At 55.7% G+C, this 19,068-nt stretch overlaps 1 protein-coding gene across 1 annotated transcript; it reads left to right on the top strand.

The window, feature by feature from the left end:
* Positions 1-3,691: 3,691 nt before the first annotated feature.
* LINGO3 (leucine rich repeat and Ig domain containing 3) lies at positions 3,692-19,047 on the top strand. The gene is made up of 3 exons (XM_042894489.1): positions 3,692-3,739; positions 10,645-10,739; positions 15,440-19,047. Exon 3 carries the CDS (start codon positions 15,474-15,476, stop codon positions 17,289-17,291), a length of 1,818 nt encoding a protein of 605 aa, XP_042750423.1. The 5' UTR covers positions 3,692-3,739; positions 10,645-10,739; positions 15,440-15,473; the 3' UTR covers positions 17,292-19,047.
* The last annotated feature ends 21 nt before the right edge of the window (positions 19,048-19,068 follow it).

Below are 19,068 nucleotides of genomic sequence, written 5' to 3' on the forward strand. Positions count from 1 at the left end.
AGGGGAATGTGGGCTGTGTGGAGTGGGGACAGAGGGGAGATAACTGCAGGGCAACCTCTGGTATGCGTGGTCATGGCCCTGATGTGGGCTTTGTTGGGGATGGAGAAGGGACTCGGGTCCTATCCAGCAGCTGGGGTGATCCAGGCAGCGTTTTGTAGAAAGCTGTTGCACTGGTGCTGCTCATCACCTCTGTACAGAGAGGAGCAGCTGTGCACAGTGATACCCAAATGCTCGTCCAAATGAGGACAGGCTGATTCCAGAACCTCTGCCCTATCCCATGGACACTGCAGAGCTCAGCAGCATGGAGGGCATCAGATGGGAAACAGACAGAAAAGCTCAGTGTGGGAAGGACCCCGAAGAAAGGCAGCACCCACGTGCTGTCTGTGGGTACGTGTGGCACTGCCAGGATGGAGGGCAGAGATCTGGGGCCATCTCACACCTCTTGGTGCTGCCCACTCCCATCACCTGTTCCCACAGGGTGGTTCGTGTGTGTTAGTGCTGCAGTGATGGAGCTGATGCTTAGGGAAGGTATGTTTGCTCTGAAGTAGAATGGCTGTAGCAATAACCACGCTGCATGTCCAGCAGTCAGGGTGCATGGATGTGATAAAAGTGCACAATTTGGGCTTGATGGGTTCAGGAAAGCAGCCACAGCCTGTGCTCAGAGCTGGAGTTCAGAAAGTGACATTTCCCACCCCAGGGAGAACTTGGTCATGGACCTATAAAAGGGGGATGGGGTAACCCTCCTTTAGTCACCCTGGACTGGAAGGGACACCTGAGGCATCGGTGCACCGCACTGTGCTGCCGTTTCCTTGTGGCAGTCAGAAGGGGGAAAGGTCCTTTTCCATTTGCTGGGCTGTGTTTCTGCTCGGGACAGCTCAGAACAGCAGGTTCTTGGCTAAAGAGACTTTATTTTAGTTACCAGCTGCTTATTAAAAGTAACCAGGATTAGTCATGGGCCCCGGCTGTGTCTGCAGAGCGGGTACATCCGCCCGGCGCTTTGTAGGGAAACATGAGGTGAGATGTCCTTCCCCAGGGGGTCATGCTCTGAAGTGGATCAAAACCACGGCCAGGGAAACAACGGGGTCAGGGCAGAGCGGCACGGAGCTGCAGGGGAAATGCTGCCGGCCCCATGCAGCAGAGGGCACGGGGTGGTTTGCAGTGGGGCGATGGCATTGTCCCTGCTGTCTTTCCAGCCGAAGGACAGCGGCAGCCCGGTGTCCCCAGGGCACCCGGGGCCTTGCTGCCCGCGGCCATGCGGTGTCACTCTCTGCTCGTGGTTGTGCCTCTGCAAAGCAGCGATCCTTGGGGTGGGGACTGGCCATGACCCCAGCAGAACGGGTGCCAAGGGCAGGGCTCAACCAGATACCTGTAGGGGGGGTTCATGGGGATGCTGGCAGCAGTGTGGCCGGGTGCTTCTGGGTCCATCTGCCCTGTCTTGGTGCAGGGACCATGCACTGGGGGTGAGCATCACTCCCACTGTCCCTCTCCCAGTGCCAGAAGGGCTCTCAATGAAACATCAGTCTCACTTCCCTCGTTTCCACGGGGTCCAACGCCATGAGTTCTCACCCCCAGACCCACCCTGGGGATCCATACCTCCTTCTATGCATTACTCACCACTGAGAAGCTGAAGTCATCACACTGCTCCCACTGCTGCTGCATCCCCACGGGGGAGAGTGAGCTCCTATGGCTGCCCCAGAGCTGGCAGTGCTGTGTGCTGGGCTGGCAGGGCACCGATGCTGGGAGAGGGCTGGAAAGCTGCTCTGCTCCTCAATGGGAGGGCTTACCTCCATCCTTACTGTGGTTTGTTTTTTCCTTTAGTACTTTTCAGCCAAAGAACTCCGGGATTTTGAGCGTGTGCCAGATTTTTTTTTTTTTTTTCAATTATTTTTTTTTTCATAATCGTTTTGCTGAATCGGTGTGAAAATGACCCAGAAAGCAGTAAATCTTGTCAAGATGCTCTGTGGTGGCTCAGAACAGCGCCTCTAAAGAAAGCCCCTCCATGAGCCTGCTGGGTTCCCCAGGTGCGGTGACACTTGGGGACACACGTGGCCATCCCAATGCCCCAGATCCCCCCCATCTACGTCCTGTGGATGCTGCAATTCCCCCTTCCCTTGATTAATAACCATGCAGATGGGGGGGGGGGGAATGCACTTTAATTGACTCTGATTCTGAAGCAATGCCTTAACGGCTGGGCTGTAAATAGCCAGAATCACCTTTCCAGCCTGGGGAACCAAAACAAAACGGGGATTGCTCTGCAGACCCCCACAGGCCCCTTAAAACGGCAGCTCCAGCTGAACCAGCTGCATCTCATGCTCTGATTTTTCATCTTTTATTGGGCACATCAATTGCTATTGTTTAAAGCAGCGCTGAGATTCCTTCACGCCTGTATAAATCCACCAGGTTTAGCTGCAGATCCAGGGATGGAACTCAAAGGGGGAAGCCTGAGAGCATGTGTCTGTGCTGAAATGATAAACCCACAGCCTGGAGCAAATGGGGAGTGGGATGCAGCTGGAAATCTCTGCCAGCAGAAGCGCTGGGCTGCAGCACAGCACGGAGAGTAGAAGCAGCACTGATAAAACACCCGAAGTGGGAGAGCTGTCAGCGTTTCTCCTGGCAGTGCTTTGCACAAATAGGAGCAGAGCACCCGGCAAGGTGGCCCAGGACACTGGGCTGTGCCTCTCTCCTTAGCCCTGCTGGCTGTCCCTCAGTTTCCCCATCGGTAAAATGGAGGATGTGTGCCAAACACCGCTCGAAAACCATTGACAGATAGAGGGAATGTAGGTGAGGAGCTCGGGTGATGCTGGCAGTAATGCAACAGATAGAGGGCTTGAGGCTGTGCACTTCAGCCCTGTGAGCGTGACGAGCAGCCCGGCCCGAGCGCGGCTGAATAAGGCACAGCCAGAGTTCTGTGCTGGAAGGAAATGAGCCCCGAGGAATTGGGAATTGGCCTCTGTCATCCTCAAAGCCTAATGAACCAAGTCATCCCCGTTTGTGGGAGGCTTTAGCGGGATTGGAGATGAGCAGGGAGCTGGGGGGAGGGATGGTGAGCGCTGTCCTCACACGGGATGCAGGCGCTGGTGGGGAGCTGAGCCACGCTGCTGTCCTTTGGCAGAGCCCGATGCGAGGACGTGAAGGTGGGGGCCCTGGCTGGGCTGGGGGCTGCGCACCCCATTTGTCCCAGTTTTCCTATTGGATAGGAGAACAGCCACGTTGGTCCTCATTCATCCATATGGACAAAGCGTCTGGCAAGGAAAACGAGGTGGGTGCACCCAGATGGGGTGATGCGGGGCACAGAGCTTAGAGCAGAAATGGGGAGGGGGTCCTGATAGGAGGGGATCCGAAGGGGTGGGGGCACGACCCTTCTTGCAGTGCCCAAGAGCGAGGAATTAGCGTTGCGTTCCCGCACCCCCTCCCGGGGCCGTCCACCCTCCCATCCCCTCCCCGCGTTATACCGGGGGGCGCGGGGGGCGGCGGTTGCACAGCCGCTCCGGCTCCTCACGGACGGACAGAGCGCGGAGAGAAGGACAGAGCGCCGCCCCACGGCCTGAGGGCGGGGGGGGGGGGGGGCGGGTTTGGGGGGGGGGGGGGGGGGAGCCCCGGGGCCGGGCCGGGGTCCGACCGAGAGCCGCCGCCGCCGCCGGAACCACCGCGCCGCCCCCGGGGCTGCGGCTCTGCCCGCAACAACGCCGCCGCGGCTCCTGCACCGCACCGTGGGCCGCCCGAGAGCCGGAACGGAGCGGTGAGTGCGGGGAGCGGGTGGGTCGGGGGCTGCACGTGGGGAGCGGGGATGGCTGCTTATCCCCCCCACCTCCAACCCCCTCACCCCCCTCACCCCCGGGGCAGCTCGGTCGCTCTGTTGCCCGGCGCCGGGCACGGGGGTCTCGGTGCCCTCTGATGCGCGCAGAGCTGCAGGTGCAGCCTCCAGCCCGAACGTGCCTCGCTCCGGCCTCACCCCCCCCATCCCCCCCGCACCTCTGCTGGGCTCCCGACCCGCAGTCCTCCCCGCAGCTTTTTCCCCAGCCCTGCTGGCACAACGAAGGGTCTCCCTGTGCCCCCATCGCCCCCCAGCCTTGCAGGTTCCAACCCCAAGGCCCTGCCGGCCCCCCTCTCTCCGCATCAGGGCTAGGCGGATTCTCCTGTCAAAAATCCCAGGGCTGACTGATTTAAATGCAAATGTTACCGGGGTTGTGTTTCTCGGGGAAATGGAGCAGGCAGCAGTCACAGCACACAGCTCCTATCGCGTTCCAGAATAGCAGCTTCCTGCTCCAGACCCTGAGCACTCTTGTGCCAGTTTCCTAATCCACTCGCAAAGTGGATTGAGCTAAAACCCGACAAAAGATGCTCTAATTCCCACCGCGTTCACTCAAGGGAGCGATTGCAGAAGAGCAGCTGCTCTGTGAATTCGTGCCCAGCCTTAACCGGAGATGGGTGGTTTTGCTGTTGGTTTGTGTTTTTTTTTTTCTTTTGGGAAGGAGAAAAGAGCAAACAGGAGGAGAGAGGATGACAGGAGCAGGCAAAGCACCCACAAAATAACCAGAGCAGATCAGCAAGGCGGCTTCATGGCACCCCAAATCTGAGCCGTGGGTCAAGCTGGGGACATGAGATGGCCAGCAAGGAGCAGCCTAGGCCATCCCTGCACTCTGCTCAGCTCTGTGACTTTGCTCCATGGTTGGGGATGTGATGCCCACGGGGTTGAGGAGCAAACCCCATTGGGTGCTGTGTCCCCCTGCTCTGAGGGCTGCACTGTGAGGGCCCTATTCAGAGAGGGAAAGTTCTTGCAAGCATCTCTTGCAACCAAACCACGAGGAATTTCTAAAAGCCAGCAGTAAAAGCAGAGCTGGCCATCAGCTCACAGCTCCTCGCTGTGATGCGTGCCTCCAAAGCCAGGGCAGAGCCTGTTGCTGGCCTTGCATGCAGAAATGCAGGCGATGAACCCCACGCTGACCCATGCACGCAGTGCTGCACCGCTTGGCTGTGCCCACACAACCACTGCACCCAGCATGGAGCAATGCCTTCCAGCTCCACCAGCACCGTGGGGCTCAGGGCTGCGCGTCCCAAATCTCTGCTCCAGCATCCCTCGGGATGGAGCCCGCATCCCCACATGCAGGAATGTGGTACATGTGCTTGGAACAGGAGAAAAACCCAAGCGGTGTGACAGCTGCTGATTGAATGGGTTTAATTTGAGCTAATTTATTTATCATCGGTGTTTCTTGCTACAGTGGGGGAGGAGGGAGCGGAGGCGCTGCCTTTTGCTGCTGGGGGGTGGCAGAGGTGGCTGCTGCTCCTGTGGGGCTCCTCGTGGCTTTTGGAGGTCGCAGAAATAATCCTGGATGCACTCAGCACTGAGCTCGAGGGCGAAGCTCTCCAGCACAGCGCTGCCATGCAGCGAGGAAGCAGCCTGAGCACAGGGAGCAGCCGTATTCCCAGCGACTCAGGCAAACAGGAGGCAAAGCAGCTTGGAGTGAGAGCTTTCTGTGTTGGCTTTTTTGTTTCTTTTTTTTTTTTTTTTTTTTTTTTTTTTCCTGGGAGAGGAGCTGGAGGAGGAGAAGAAAGCACTGAGTTCTGTTTCATGCCATGGGGCATGTTTGGCATGGATGGCCCCTGGGTGGAAGATGGCTTTGTGCAGCAGAGTGAGCAGGGATGGCACTGGGGTCCCACTGTTGTCAGCTAATCCCATCCCGTCTTATCCCATCCCATCCCCTCCTATCCCACCCCATCCCACCTCACTCATCCCATCTCCATCTCATTCCATCCCACAGGACACATCTCTGCCCTGAGCATCTAGCAGAGCTATGGGCTTCCTTCCTTCTGCATTCAGTGTTTGGAGCACAGGCACGTCTGCTCCTATTAGCTGTGTTGCTCTGTGCCTCGTACACTCACACATCCTTTGCTCCGGGGTCCCAACCTCAGTGCTGCGCTCTTCCCTCCCAGCAGCATTACAAGCCTGAATTAAGCATTTAATCTGAAGCCCCATGGTATGAAAGGACAGAAGTGCCTGGGTGTCGTGCGGTGTCATCTAGAGCTTTACAAGCGATGCTGTTGGAGGTGATGGAGGCTTTTTGACTTCTGGTTTTGGCTGCATTGTGTTGCATCAGTGCAGGGCACAGGGCTGCAGGTTAGCACAGAGGGATCTGGGCTCGTCCAGCTGCTTTCCCATTCTGGAGCCATTGATTTGCCCTGGAAATAGTGCTGGGAACACAGAGCACATGGCTGGAAGTGTTTCATGTGGGCAGTGGTCATTCCTGTGCCATCAGCCGTGCTGTGGGCAGCTCAGGCAGCAGCAGCAGCATCTCCCCATCTCCAAATCACACACTGCTATGTGCAGGGCCAGGCAGAGCCATCCCTGGGTTCGCTCCCTGCTGCGTTCACCCCCTCAGGTGGTGTAGAAGATAGATACAGATATATCCATGCCCCGTGCCTCAGTTTCCCCACCCATAAGGAGGGACCTCGCTTTGTGCTCTGCACTTTCCCAGCCCTCATCTTGCTGCGGTTCCATGTCAGCTCCGAAGTGATGACCTCAAGCTGGGGGACACATGGTGCTCACACACACTGTGTGTGTGTGGTGATCCCAGTGCAGAGGCATTGCCTGAGCCCGAGGGGTGGCTTTGAGAGCAGTGGAAGAACACCAGAACGAACAGGGGAGGGCAGAAATGTTCAGAGAGCGGAGATTTGCGGAGAGGTGGAGTGAAGCAGTGAAACCCATGAGAGCTTTTGGAGCAACGTGATGGGAGCTGCCAGCTGGCCAGCTGCAGTAGGGATGTTGGAGGGGTGATTTTTATGGGAGGATGTTGTCCAAGTGTTTGTGTGCCATTTACCTTCAGCAAGGGCTGATCCTGGGGCTGCCGGGAGCAGCAGCGCTTTGCAGAGCCGTCAGAGGGATGGAGTGCATGGGGGGGGTTGGATGTGGGATGCAGTGAGTGGGGGGATTTGGGATCAGGGATGTGGCTGGAAGGGCAGTCCAGGGACGCAATGAGGAGATGCAGGAGCACCTCTTGGCTGTCAGCAGTGGGATTTGGGTGATCGTATGGCGTGTGCTGGTTCCTCCTGCTTTGGGTCCCTGTGCTTTATGCTGTGTTGCTCTGGGTGCAGGAGCTCTCCCCATAGTGGTGGGTTTCCATCCCTGCTCCTTCCCACACCGTGCTGCCTTCCCCTGGAGTTTTTCATGCCGCTGTGAGTTTGGCTGTGCTGTGCCCATCAGCCCCATCCCACCATGCTCTGCCCTCAGCATCCCCAAACGCACACACACTGGGTCCCAAACAGCTCTCCCATGGGCTTGGGGTGCAGAAGGGGCGCTTTCCATTCTATAGTTTTGCTCTTTTTGTTATAAGTCACATCTCTGCTCTTTTTCTTAAGCCTGAGCAGCTCAGATGTGTAGTGCTGGAGCTCCTCTTTCAGCTCCCGACACATCAGCCAAAATAGCAGCGGCCGCATACAGCCGGGGAGAGGGACAAGTGTTGCTGAGAATTAAAATGACAGATCCCAGTGTCACAGTCTCGGAGGGTTTCGTGCTTTATTAAGCAACAGTGAGTTCATGGGAAAGGACTTTTACCCGGAGCGCTGGTTGTGTTGATATGAAAAGCAAACTGGGGGCTATCTTTAGGTTCAGCTGTGTGACATGGGGTGGTGAGACGGGCATCCTCATAGCCCTGCAGCATCCTCCAACCCCTCTGCGTCCTCATCCTAGGGGCTGAGCAAATGCTGTCGCTTGCAGCCAGCCGTGCACAGCATGGAAACATCTCCAAAAGGAGGAAATCCCACTGCTTCCCTGGCAGGATGCTGGGAACCTTGGGCTGTAGCAGTGGGGCTGTGGGCAATGTGAGCCCACTGCGTGGCTGCAGTGCTCCAGTCTCTGCTCCCACACGTGGTTCCCTCGCAGGTTTGGTTTTCCCTCAGATGTTGTTTTAATAGATTGCTGCCCTAGGGTCTCCCTCTGCCTGCCACCCCCTCCTATTAAAAATTCATCCTTCTGCCAGATACCGTTGCTACAGGGAGAGGGGAAGAAATAAAGGAGGAGGGTGAATATTTAAGCGGAAGAACATTTGGAACGACTCTGTGCTTCTCCCCAGCTTCCCAACTACCTCTGAACCCCTTTGCTCCAGCGCAGTGTTGCCCTAATGACTGCAGCTCATTGTTTCCCACTTCCCAAGCCCAAATCCTGGAGCGTGACCCTGGTAATCGAACGCTAATTAAGGAGGAAAAACAAGCAGCACCCTGCATTTGCAATCCACAGAAGTAACATAAATGAGATCTAAACGGTGACCTTTTTACCAAAGAAGGGTGTTAACCAAGCATGACAAATGGAAGGAAAAAGGAAAAAAAAAAAGACAGAAACACTGCTGCATTTGGTAATCCCAGCTCCTCTGTGCACAGCTGTGGTGGGAACATTTCTGTGTGGGGTCTGCCTTCAGCAGGAGGTGCTGAGGGTTGCAGAATGTCCCCATGCAGTGCTGGGGCTTTGCTGCATGCTGCTTCCTCCCACCCCTCACACCAAGATCTTTCAGCAGTTGGAAACTCAGTCCCCACATTGTTTGCTGCTGCAGTTGCAAACGCAAAAGGAGTTTGTCTTCAAGTTCTCACCGGGTTGTAGGGTTGGATTCGATGGTCCTTATGGGTCCCTTCCAACTCGGATCATTCCAGCACCTCATCTTCCTATCATCACTGACTGTGCCCCCCAGGAGCGATGCTGTGCCCCTGCTGCTGCTTTGGGTGAGCAGAGCAGAGCTTTCCTCCCCTCCCAAGGATGATTTTCCAAATGATCCCCTTTCCTTTTTGCAGAACGCTCCTCTTTTTGAAGGCACATCACTAAGACAAATGAGCTGATGCCTCCAAACGAACCCACATCTCCCATCGCCCCCGCATTGGGTCGGTGCTGTCATGCATTTCTCCAGAAGGGAAAGGTCAGCCCACAGCCCGGCCAGCTGGGAGACCTGACATTAATTACACTAATGAGGGAAAGGCTCCAGCTTGCTGCTTTGTGCTCCTGGCTGCAGTGCCATGGGGGCAGAGGGACTGGGGCTGGATTTGGGGGTTCCTGCAGCACTCTGAGTGCACTGTAAGCTGGTTTTGCTGCAGGTTTGCAGGCTCTGCATGGGAGCAGCGAGCATCGGGGTGACAGGAATGAGGGGCAGTGGGTGCATGGGAAGGGACCCATTCCACGGGGATTAACATGCAGACACACACACACAAACCTGAAGTAACCTGAACTGGAGGTTGCTAAGTGACGTAAGGGTAACCAAAAATAAATGCCAAGAGCATCGGTTGAGACCCTCATCACTCAGATGTGTGGGAGCAGCAGGCTCTGTAATGAAGGCAGGGGGTTGAGGCCGTTGCTTTCCTCTGAAGTGAATGTTGGGACTGCATCCAGGCAGGACCGTGCCATGCTAAGCACTTTGCAAGGAGAGCAGAGGATGGGGAGGGTTTGCTTGCCTCTGGGTTCGCTGCAATTTGGTTCCAACAGGATTGGAATAAGTAGAGGGAACATACCCAACCTGCTGCAGTTTGCATTGGGATTTGCAGTGAGTCGAGCTGCCCTGTCGCTGTGCTTGACCTCAGCACGGCAGTGCATCACATTTTGCAGCCTCCCTCACAATTATTGCATTCCTTGGGCATTGCAGGAGCCCCATCTGCTCTGCAGCCGCCAGCAGCGTGGAACAGAAGCAGATTGCTGCATGTGCTGCCCCGTGCATTTGCTAGCTGTGGGTTGGATACCACTGCACCCAAGATCTGCACCCCTATGTGCTCCCCATGTGCACCCCACCTGCTTCAGCAGCACAGCTCTGCTTGGTGGGGGGGGGGGGTCCTTGCTGGTATTGCTGCTATTACTAATGGGAGATTCTGTAGTGCTGCTCCTTTCCTCCTCACCATTCTGCAGGTGTGCAAAGCCCAAGTGTTATCTTGTGCATGTGCACGGTGCTGCTGGCTGCAAAAGGGAAGCACAGGGGAGGAGCAGAGGAGCTGCTGAGCATGTCACTGCCATCAGTGGGGCGGCAGTGGGCTCTCCTGGAGTGATGTTTGGTTTTCTGGTCTTTGGGGACCCCAACAGTGGGGTTCTACCCATCAATGAACTGTTAGGATTAGAGTTAAGGATAGGCATTAGAGCTTTAGGGTTACAGTTAGGGTCAGGGTTTTTGCATTAGGGCTTTGTGCTTAGGCTTGGGGCTTTGTTGTTAGGGTTGGGGTTAGTTTTAGGGTTAGGGCTTTGGGGTTAGGGTGGCTCACAGGAGGCTGCAGGGCACAGTCACTGTCCTGGCCTCAGCTCTGGTGATCTGTTAGCTGAAAGGTGCTCTATTTCCCCTTAAAGGGAGTTCTCAAATCCTTAAATCTTGATTAGTTTCTGGCAAATTAAACTTGATCTTCTCTGAGGGTTGGTGCCCTGTGCCAGGGTTGGGGATGCTTCACCCCAAGAGGCAGAGACCCAGGCAAGGGTCACAAATTTGGACACCTACCTGTTTGTTAGATCTTCCTATGTGATTACATACATATGTATAACAAGGGGAGGTGCAACAGCCAGCTCACACACTGGGGTGGAGCAAAGCTAAGTCTGCTTCCCCTCTTCGGGATGTGACTGCGCTTTGGGCGTCTGTTTGGGGTGCTGGGTGCTGCAGGAGGGGATTCACACTCTTCTTCCTGTGCTGTTTTACCCAGAGGAAAGGGCTCTGGCCGTGCTCCACACTTCACCATGTAAACCTGCCCAGCCTCGCAGATGCCAGCTGTCAGCGCAGCCCTGGACCTGCAGAACGGTGAGCACAGGGGGTCTCCATCTGAGGGGGTTCGGCTCCGGGTGCTCCTCATGGCATTGGTTCTGCAGCACTGACAGCTCAGTGCTGCTGTGTCCAGGTTTGTTCCATGGAACGGCTGAGAAATCTCTGCCCGTTGCCCCAAATGGAGAGCTCGGGGTTTGGGGAGCCTCTCTGGGGCTGCAGATGGGAATGGTGATGCTTGCCTGCTTCAGCCACAGCTGATGCCCTGAAGCTGCCAATCTGGGGACCAATGCCAGCATCTCGTGCTCCAAATGTCCCCATTCTCTGCAGCTCCCGGCATGGAGAAGTCATTGGGGCAGCACAGCAGGAGCCCCTGGGCTGCTCTGCTCCCGGGTGCAGGGCTGCATCCTCCAGAAATGCAAATCTGTACTGCTTCCTACCCAGGTTCACTGCATCCATCCGTCCACCCACCCGGCTGCAGTGTGGGTTTGAGATCTGCTCTCCATAGGGCTGAGACAATGTCCCCTGCCCCCTATCTGCCTCCTCTTAATAAAACAAAGCTGGTTGGGTCTAGGTTGCAATATACACCCTGCCTGGCAAGATGAGGGTGTGCATTGCGAAGTGGAGTGTTATTTCCCCCCTTTCATGGCATTTTACTTTCTTCACTCGCTGCTCCCATCATCATCACTGGGACGGCTGATAGCATTTCAAGCACAGCAGCTGTAGACATGTCTTAAAAAAGGCATCCAGCCCCGGACTGATGCTGAGCAGAGCTGAAAGGCAGACGGACCGCACTGCCCTACAGGGATCTCTGCCCTGAGTGGGTTTTTCTGGGAGGTCGGGGGCTGTGGATCAGCAGCTGCTGCACCTCTGAGCCGCCAACTTGTTTTCCCATGGAAAGCAGAGCGGTCCTGATGGGCTCAGGCTGTTTTCCACCCATGGCTGCCTCTCCACCCTGTCTTCAGAGCAGACATCTGTCTGTCCGACTGCCCTGTCATTCTGCTCCTCCTGCCCACAAATCCATCTGTCTGCTCAAATCAGAGCTTTGGCAGTGATGCGGTGCCCATGCGGGGTGGCTGGCCCCATAGAGCCCTGCTGAAGGCCTGCAGCACCCCAAGGACCCTATGCCAGGATCCATCCCTCGGGTGCTGATCTGAGGGGGTTCCTGTGCCCCTGGAGCATCCTTGTTGTCTGCATTTTGCACAGCATCTCGCATGAGGTGTCACCAGGTGAGGAATTTGGAGGTTTCACCAACCCAGCGATCCCAGCTGGGAGCCTGAGCTTAATGCACAGCCCCATCCAGCTGAATGGAAGCGCTGGACCAAACTGGAGCATTCCTGGGGCAGCAGCAGTAAAATCCTCAGCACCCAGAGCCTGCACCCAGCCAGGGTGAGAGTGGGGGCTCTTCATGCCCCTGAGCAGCATCATTAATCAGCTCTCTGAAAGGTGGATAATTACAGCGTATGCTGTTCTGAAATGGTTATTAATCATCCTGCTCCCGCTCTTCATTTATCACAAAGCTGCCTGGCTCGGAGCGAAGGCACAGGGTCCCCTCCCCAGGTGGCTGTGATGAGGTGGCACAGTGGTCTGGGTGCTTGGGTGCTGCGTTGGGTGATGTGCCTGCAGGAGGTGGGTGGCAACGGGAGGTGGTTCCTGTCGCCATCCCCAAGCACAGCCTGGGGATCCCAAGCTTGGAGATCCATCGAGCCCCCCTCCATGCGAATCCATCTCAGTGTGCTGTGCAGGCTGCAATGAGCAGGCGGTGAAGTTTTGGGGAAATAACCACACAAAGTTGCAGGAATGCAGGCTTCTGCAAATTAAAACTTCTCCTTGCACAGCAGAAACTCACTGGGCGAACCACAATGGTAACCCAGGGGTGCTGCCTGAGCCCCCACTGCCACCCCCCACCCGAAGCGTTGGAAAGCAATGATGACACTCATGGAACACCAACCACCTGCACCCGCCGCAGTGACCTTTTGGAAACGTTGTACTCTGTGGTCGTATCGAAATGTCTTCTCTCCAGAGAGCATCTTGCAGAGATAGAGATTCAGACGTGATGTCTATCAAGAAGAAGAGCAGATTGCGGCCAATCTGTGGCTGCCTGCGCGGTGTTGCCTGGGCCACGTGCTCAACAATCATAAGGTTGTCTCTAAAAATAAGCAGTGCCTTCTTTGGGGCTGTCTCCTTGGTGTTGGGAATCCTTCATTCCGGGGCCTCGCAGCCGTTGCGAGGGATGGGGGTTTCCACGTGGTGGTGAGCAGAGCCTGGAAATGAAGTGACCCAGAAAATCTGTTGGGATGCACGGAGACGGGAGCACTGGATTCCCAGCAGACCCTGATGGGATTAGGAATAACTCTGTTTGGTAATTCTCCATTGGCTCTGCTGATTGATTTTCTTCCTTTCTGCACTCAGCTCGCCCTGTTTCAGCTGGATTGTTCTCGTGCTCGCGTTGCTAATTGCCTGATGGCCAGAGCCTTGTCGGGGCAGTGCGGGGAGGCTGCTGGCCTCACATCACCCCCAGGTCTCTGTGTCTCTGCTCTCATTGCACCTCCTGTGCTCCTGGCATCAGCTGCTCTGATTCTGCACCCTGGATCAGATGGAGCAGCCTGGTGGACCAGGAGCCTGTGACCAGCAAGCATCTTCCTGAAACCCAGAGAGGTTGAGGATGCCCCATCCCTGGGGGTGCTCAAGGCCAGGTTGGAAGGGGTCCTGGGCAGCCTGATCTGGTATTAGATATGGAGGTTGGCAGCCCTGCATGCAGCAGTGGGGGTTGAAGTTTGATCATTGGGGTCCCCTCCAGTCCAAGTCATTCTATGATTCTGTGAAGCCATCGGGGCTGGCCATGCTTCGTGTCTGGAGTAGGGGACTGAGTGCACCCTCAGATGACACCAATTGGGGAAGGAGCATCAATCTGCCTGAGGGAAGGATCAATCCCTATGTCTTGGCTGAGGCCGATGGGATGAGCTTCAACAAGACCAAGTGTTAAATCCCAAATTTTGTTCCTAACAGCCCCATGCAGTGCTGCAGATGTGGGGCTGAGCAGCTGGGAGCTGCACAGAGGGAGATGTGAGTTGGCAGCTGCGGGTGCTGCTGGGCATGGGGCTGGGACTCCCGTGGGTGCTGCTAAAGCACAATCCAAGGGTGAAAATGGCTTCGAGCAGCAGTCTCTGAGGGCAGCCCCAGTGGGACCATTCTGCAAGCGGATGCAAGAATAAAACAAGACGTTGCTTCAGCTGAAGTAGTTGTACTTGCATGTTGTCAAAGCAGAGGAGCCTAGAAATGTCAAGCCTGGCTTGTTTTCTGGTGTTTATTCAGGAAAGGAGAGACCTGGGAGCTGAGGAGCCACTTCTGCGCAGCTCTGCCCCACTGTTCAGTTGCTCCATCGCTGCTCCATCGCTGCTCCATGGCTGTGCTGCAGCCTGGGTTCTCGTGGCTCTGCTTCCCAGCCCAGCGAGCAGCAGGCGTGTTATTTTAAAAAACAAATTAAACGTAATGAGCAGCCTCTATCTAGGCCTTTGAGTTGAGTCTTAATTGGCCTCACTCCCCAGAGGCCAGGCAAGCCCCGGAGATGGTGATGCTACGACAGTAATAAGCTATTAATAACCCATAGTGACTTCTCCTGCAGGTTGAGTCTGGGTGCATCCTTCCCAGGTCGGGGAGAGGAGGAACAGAGACCACAAGGATGAAATCGAAGCATGAGCACACGGCCAGCTCCTCATGGATCCCAAAAGCAATAGGAATGCATGGCCAGAAAGTGGGGAAAGCAGTGGGACCTGTGACCCCACCTTCCATAGAGCCCTACTTTGCACCGCACAGCCCCATGCTAATGCCCTGTGGATGATGGTGATGCTTTCCCTCCTGGCTCAGAGAGACAGGAAAGCGTGGTGAAATTAAGACATGTAAAAAGAAGTCTTTAAAAGATAATCTCCTGTGGCTCCTAAATTGCACCGAGCAATGGGTTTACTGCTGGAGAATTGCTCGGCTTGTATAATAGGATCAGGGCTGGAAATTATCCACAGAGATAGCATCCTTCTCCATGCTGTGGGCACAAAGAGGGTTGGGAATGTCCCTGTGCACCCCGAGGCTGGATCCTGTAGCATTCCAGAAGCAGCCCACAATGCTCTGTCCGAGCAGCCCTATTGTTTAATTAGGTTAATGACAACGCTTGGTTCAGGAAAGGTGGTTGATGAGCTTTGCAGCAGCGCCGGGATGTACATCTCTAGGAGATTTGGAGCGAAGGAGGAAAAAGAGATTCGGGAAGGGGAAAGAAGCAAAAAGGCAAATGGGCAGCAAGGTGCTAATTGCTCCAAAAGGAGGGCAGCAGTGATTGAGATGTGGCAGCAGTAATCCATAATATGCCAAGACTGAGCCCACAGCTTCCCCCAGCCCCACTGTTGAGGGCGGGGAAGGGAGGATTGGCTCCTGCATGAAGCTCTGAGTGTCCTCCATCCTATGCAGGAAGGATAGGCTGTGGATGAGTAGGATTTGTTTCATCAGGCAAGACTCAACCACAGCCACCACAGGGAGCAAGGAGGATGTGGTGTCCCACCTTTGCTCTATGCCTGTGTTTGCAGTATGGTCCCCAGGCCACAAGAAGAGGTCGGTGGTGTTTCCTGCAGGGTGAGGACCTTCTCAGGGCCATGGACCATGGTTTGGGGTACTGCTCCAAAGGAGGAGTAGCTCACAGCCTGGTGATCTCAATAGAACTCGCTGCTGACACCCCTCTCCTTCCTTTTCAGGTGTATGGGAGAATGGTAGAGAGTCGGTAAGACCATGCTCTACACCATGACATGTTGGTTCCTGGTCCTGGTCCTCCACCTGGTCCTCCTGAGCCCACTGCAGGTGGCAGCCTGCCCTGCCCGCTGCGAGTGTGCCCCGCAGCTCAAATCAGTGGTGTGTCACCGCAAGCGGCTCACTGCCATCCCCGAGGGCATCCCCACAGAGACCAAGATCCTGGAGCTCAACAAGAACCGCATCCGCTGCCTGAACCCGGGGGACCTCTCCCCATACCCCTTGCTGGAGGAGCTGGACTTCAGCGAGAACATCATCACCAATGTGGAGCCAGGAGCCTTCAGCAACCTGTTCAACCTGCAGACTCTGCGGCTTCGGGGAAACCAGCTCAAGCTCATCCCCCCGGGGGTCTTCACCAAGCTGACCAACCTCACCATCTTGGACATCAGCGAGAACAAACTCGTCATCCTTCTGGACTACATGTTCCAGGACCTGAGGAACCTGAAGAGCCTGGAGGTGGGTGATAATGACCTGGTGTACATCTCCCAGCGCGCCTTCTCAGGGCTGCTCGGCCTGGAGCAACTGACCATTGAGAAGTGCAATCTGACCTCCATCTCGGCTGAGTCACTCTCCTACCTCCAGAACCTCGAGGTGCTGCGGCTCCGGCACCTCAGCATCTCTGCGCTGGAGGAGCAGAACTTCAAGAAGCTCTACAACCTCCTGCAGCTGGAGATTGACAACTGGCCTCTGCTGGAAGACATCTCCCCCACCAGCTTCCAGGGCCTGAACCTCACCTCACTCTCCATCACCTACACCAACATCACAGCCGTGCCCACCGCTGCCTTGAGGAACCTGGTGTACCTCCGCTACCTGAACCTGTCCTACAACCCCATTAGCACTGTGCTGAAGGGCTCCTTTAAAGACCTCATCCGGCTCCAGGAGCTGCATATCGTGGGCGCTCTCTTGGTGTCCGTGGAGCCGCAGGCCTTCTCTGGTCTGAGACAAATCCGTCTGCTCAACCTCTCCAGCAACTTTCTCTCCACACTGGAGGAGAGCACCTTCCACTCTGTGAACACTCTGGAGACGCTGCGGGTGGACAGGAATCCCTTGGCCTGCGACTGCCGCCTCCTCTGGATCCTACAGCGACGGAAGACGCTCAACTTTGACGGCCAGCAGCCCATGTGCTCCACACCACCTGAAATCCAGGGGAACGCGCTGCGTGACTTCCCCGACTCCGTGCTCTTCGAGTATTTCACCTGCCAGAAGCCCAAGATCAGGGATCGGAAGCTGCAGCACGTGACGGCCCGCGAAGGGCAGTCCGTGTCCTTCCTGTGCCGGGCGGACGGGGAGCCAGAGCCCTCCATCGTCTGGGTGTCCCCTCAGCACCGCATGATCACCACGCGCAGCACGGGGCGAGCAGTCGTACTGCCGGGGGGCACCCTGGAGATCCGCTTTGCCCAAGTGCAGGACAGCGGTACCTACATCTGCATTGCCAGCAACGCAGGGGGCAACGACACCTATTTTGCCACTCTGACGGTCAAGGGACACCCGAACGATGGCTCCTCCAACGCCAACCGGACTTTGTACCTCAATGAGTTCAATGACACCTACCATAACGACACGCAGGTCTTCTTGAAGTTCACGCTTGATCTCAAGACCATCCTGGTGTCCACAGCCATGGGCTGCATCACCTTCCTCGGCGTGGTCCTCTTCTGCTTCCTGCTCCTCTTCGTTTGGAGCCGGGGCCGAGGGCAGCACAAGAACAATTTCTCGGTGGAATATTCCTTCCGGAAGGTGGATGGACCCACCACCACCACGGGCCAAGGAGGAGCCAGGAAGTTCAACATGAAGATGATCTGAGCCTCTCCAAAGGAGAACCGTTGGCTGCGCCCGGCCCTGGGCACGGCTGTGGCACAATGGGGCCAGGGGGCACAGGGGCATCAGTGATGTCCTGGGGCATCGACAGAGCCAGCAGCACGGTCAGAGACCGAGGGCTGTTGGACTGGATGATGTTGGAGGTCGTTTCCGACCTTAATGATTCTGTGATTGGATGACCCAGCTGGCCCCAGCCCCGCAGTGACCCCACAAGTGGCCCAGGGGCCATCCCAGCTCCTGATGTAGCTGATGTTTTTGCTACCAACTATGCATTTCTCAGTGAGATCAGCAGCATTTTGGCCTGGGAAAACAAACAAACAAACAAACAAACAGAAAACAACAACTTTTCTTCCCCCTGTTCCCTTTTTTTTTTTTTTTTTCTTTTTTTTTTTTGTTCTGTTTTTAAGAGACTTAAGAAAACCATCTTGGTGTTACTTATGGTTGTTCTTTTTTTTTCCTCTGACACTTTTTTTAAAATGAATTTCCAAAAGAAAAGTCTTCCAGTGCGACACAGGACTGGGGAGCAGCACTGGGGTGTCCCCAACCCCTCCCTGGGCACAGACAGACCCCAAGGCACGGCCACACCGTGGGACCTTCACCTGGGTGACTCCAGCACAGGGCAGCTCAACCCTGTGGGCTGGGGGTGCTCCTGCACAAGCAATAATGATCCACACCTGTGCAGGTTGGTGCTGGGGTGTGAGAAGGAAGCAATGGAAAAAATGAGGCAACAGGCATTAAGAATTGGAGGAGCAGCCCCACAGAAAGGCTGTAGCCAGGGTTGGGGTTGACCTGTTGGCGGCTGTGGAGCAGTGGGGTGGTTCTGCTGTGGGTGCAAAAAGCAGCTTGGGGTGAATGCAGGGCATTTCCTTCAGCTTGCAAACTTGATGGCTGCAGGACAGAAGGAGCTGCCTCATCCTGCATGGGGAAAGCCAAAACAAAAAAAAAAAGACAGGAGAGAAGAAAAAAAGGAGTTGGAGCTGAGGAACCAGTGGGAGAAGCAACCCCAGAGAAAAGGTCCCGGATGGTGCTGCTGCAGCTGGAAGGGGCAGGAAGGTCCTGGCTGTGTGTGCACACGTGCAAAGCATGGGTACATGCACAGCACCCATGCAGGTTCCTCTACTGCTCGTTTCCCCATTTGCCATTGCAGCCATCCTCCAGCAGCTCCTGTTTTCAACATGGGGAGCCCCCGTGGTCCCACTTCTTCCTCTCACCCTTTTCTGCACCCTCCTCATCCTCAGATCCCACATCTCTCAGTGGTGGGGACTTGCTGCTATGGGGACAGTCCCCAGCATTGTGATCCTTGTCCTGTTGGTTCTTTCACCTCTGTTTGGCCTCGGGACGTGATTTTGGGCTGAGAAAAGAAACCATCCCCATTCCTGTGGGTACATCCCACTGGGTGTCCCTTCTCCTTGGAAACACACCCAAGATCACCAAGACTCCTGCTGGAGTTAATGGCATCCCCAGGCATTTGGGGCTGTGTTTTGAGCACAAACCCCCCAGGCTGCTCCCACACTTTTCCCTGCCCATGTTTTGGAATTGTGATGGGGACATCCATCTCACACTGTCATCCTTCCATGGGTCCCATTGCGTGCCAGGTGCCCCCATGCCCCCCATGTCACCCCACTTGGGGTTGGTTTTTACCTGGGGGGTGGAAAGGGTTTGAGCACAAATCCTTGCAGCCAGGAACCTGCCACGTGCAAAAGAAGGTTTGGGCAGTGCAGACCTGCACAGTTTTATATGTGATGAGCATGTGGAATATATA

Source organism: Lagopus leucura, unplaced genomic scaffold (assembly GCF_019238085.1).
Source record: "Lagopus leucura isolate 7727_CA_CO unplaced genomic scaffold, USGS_WTPT01 145-7_obj-0_obj, whole genome shotgun sequence".
Classification (NCBI taxonomy): domain Eukaryota; kingdom Metazoa; phylum Chordata; class Aves; order Galliformes; family Phasianidae; genus Lagopus; species Lagopus leucura.

Coding starts and splice junctions, on each gene's coding strand:
- LINGO3 (XM_042894489.1), top strand. CDS start 15,474: ATGCTCTACACCATGACATGTTGGTTCCTGGTCCTGGTCCTCCACCTG.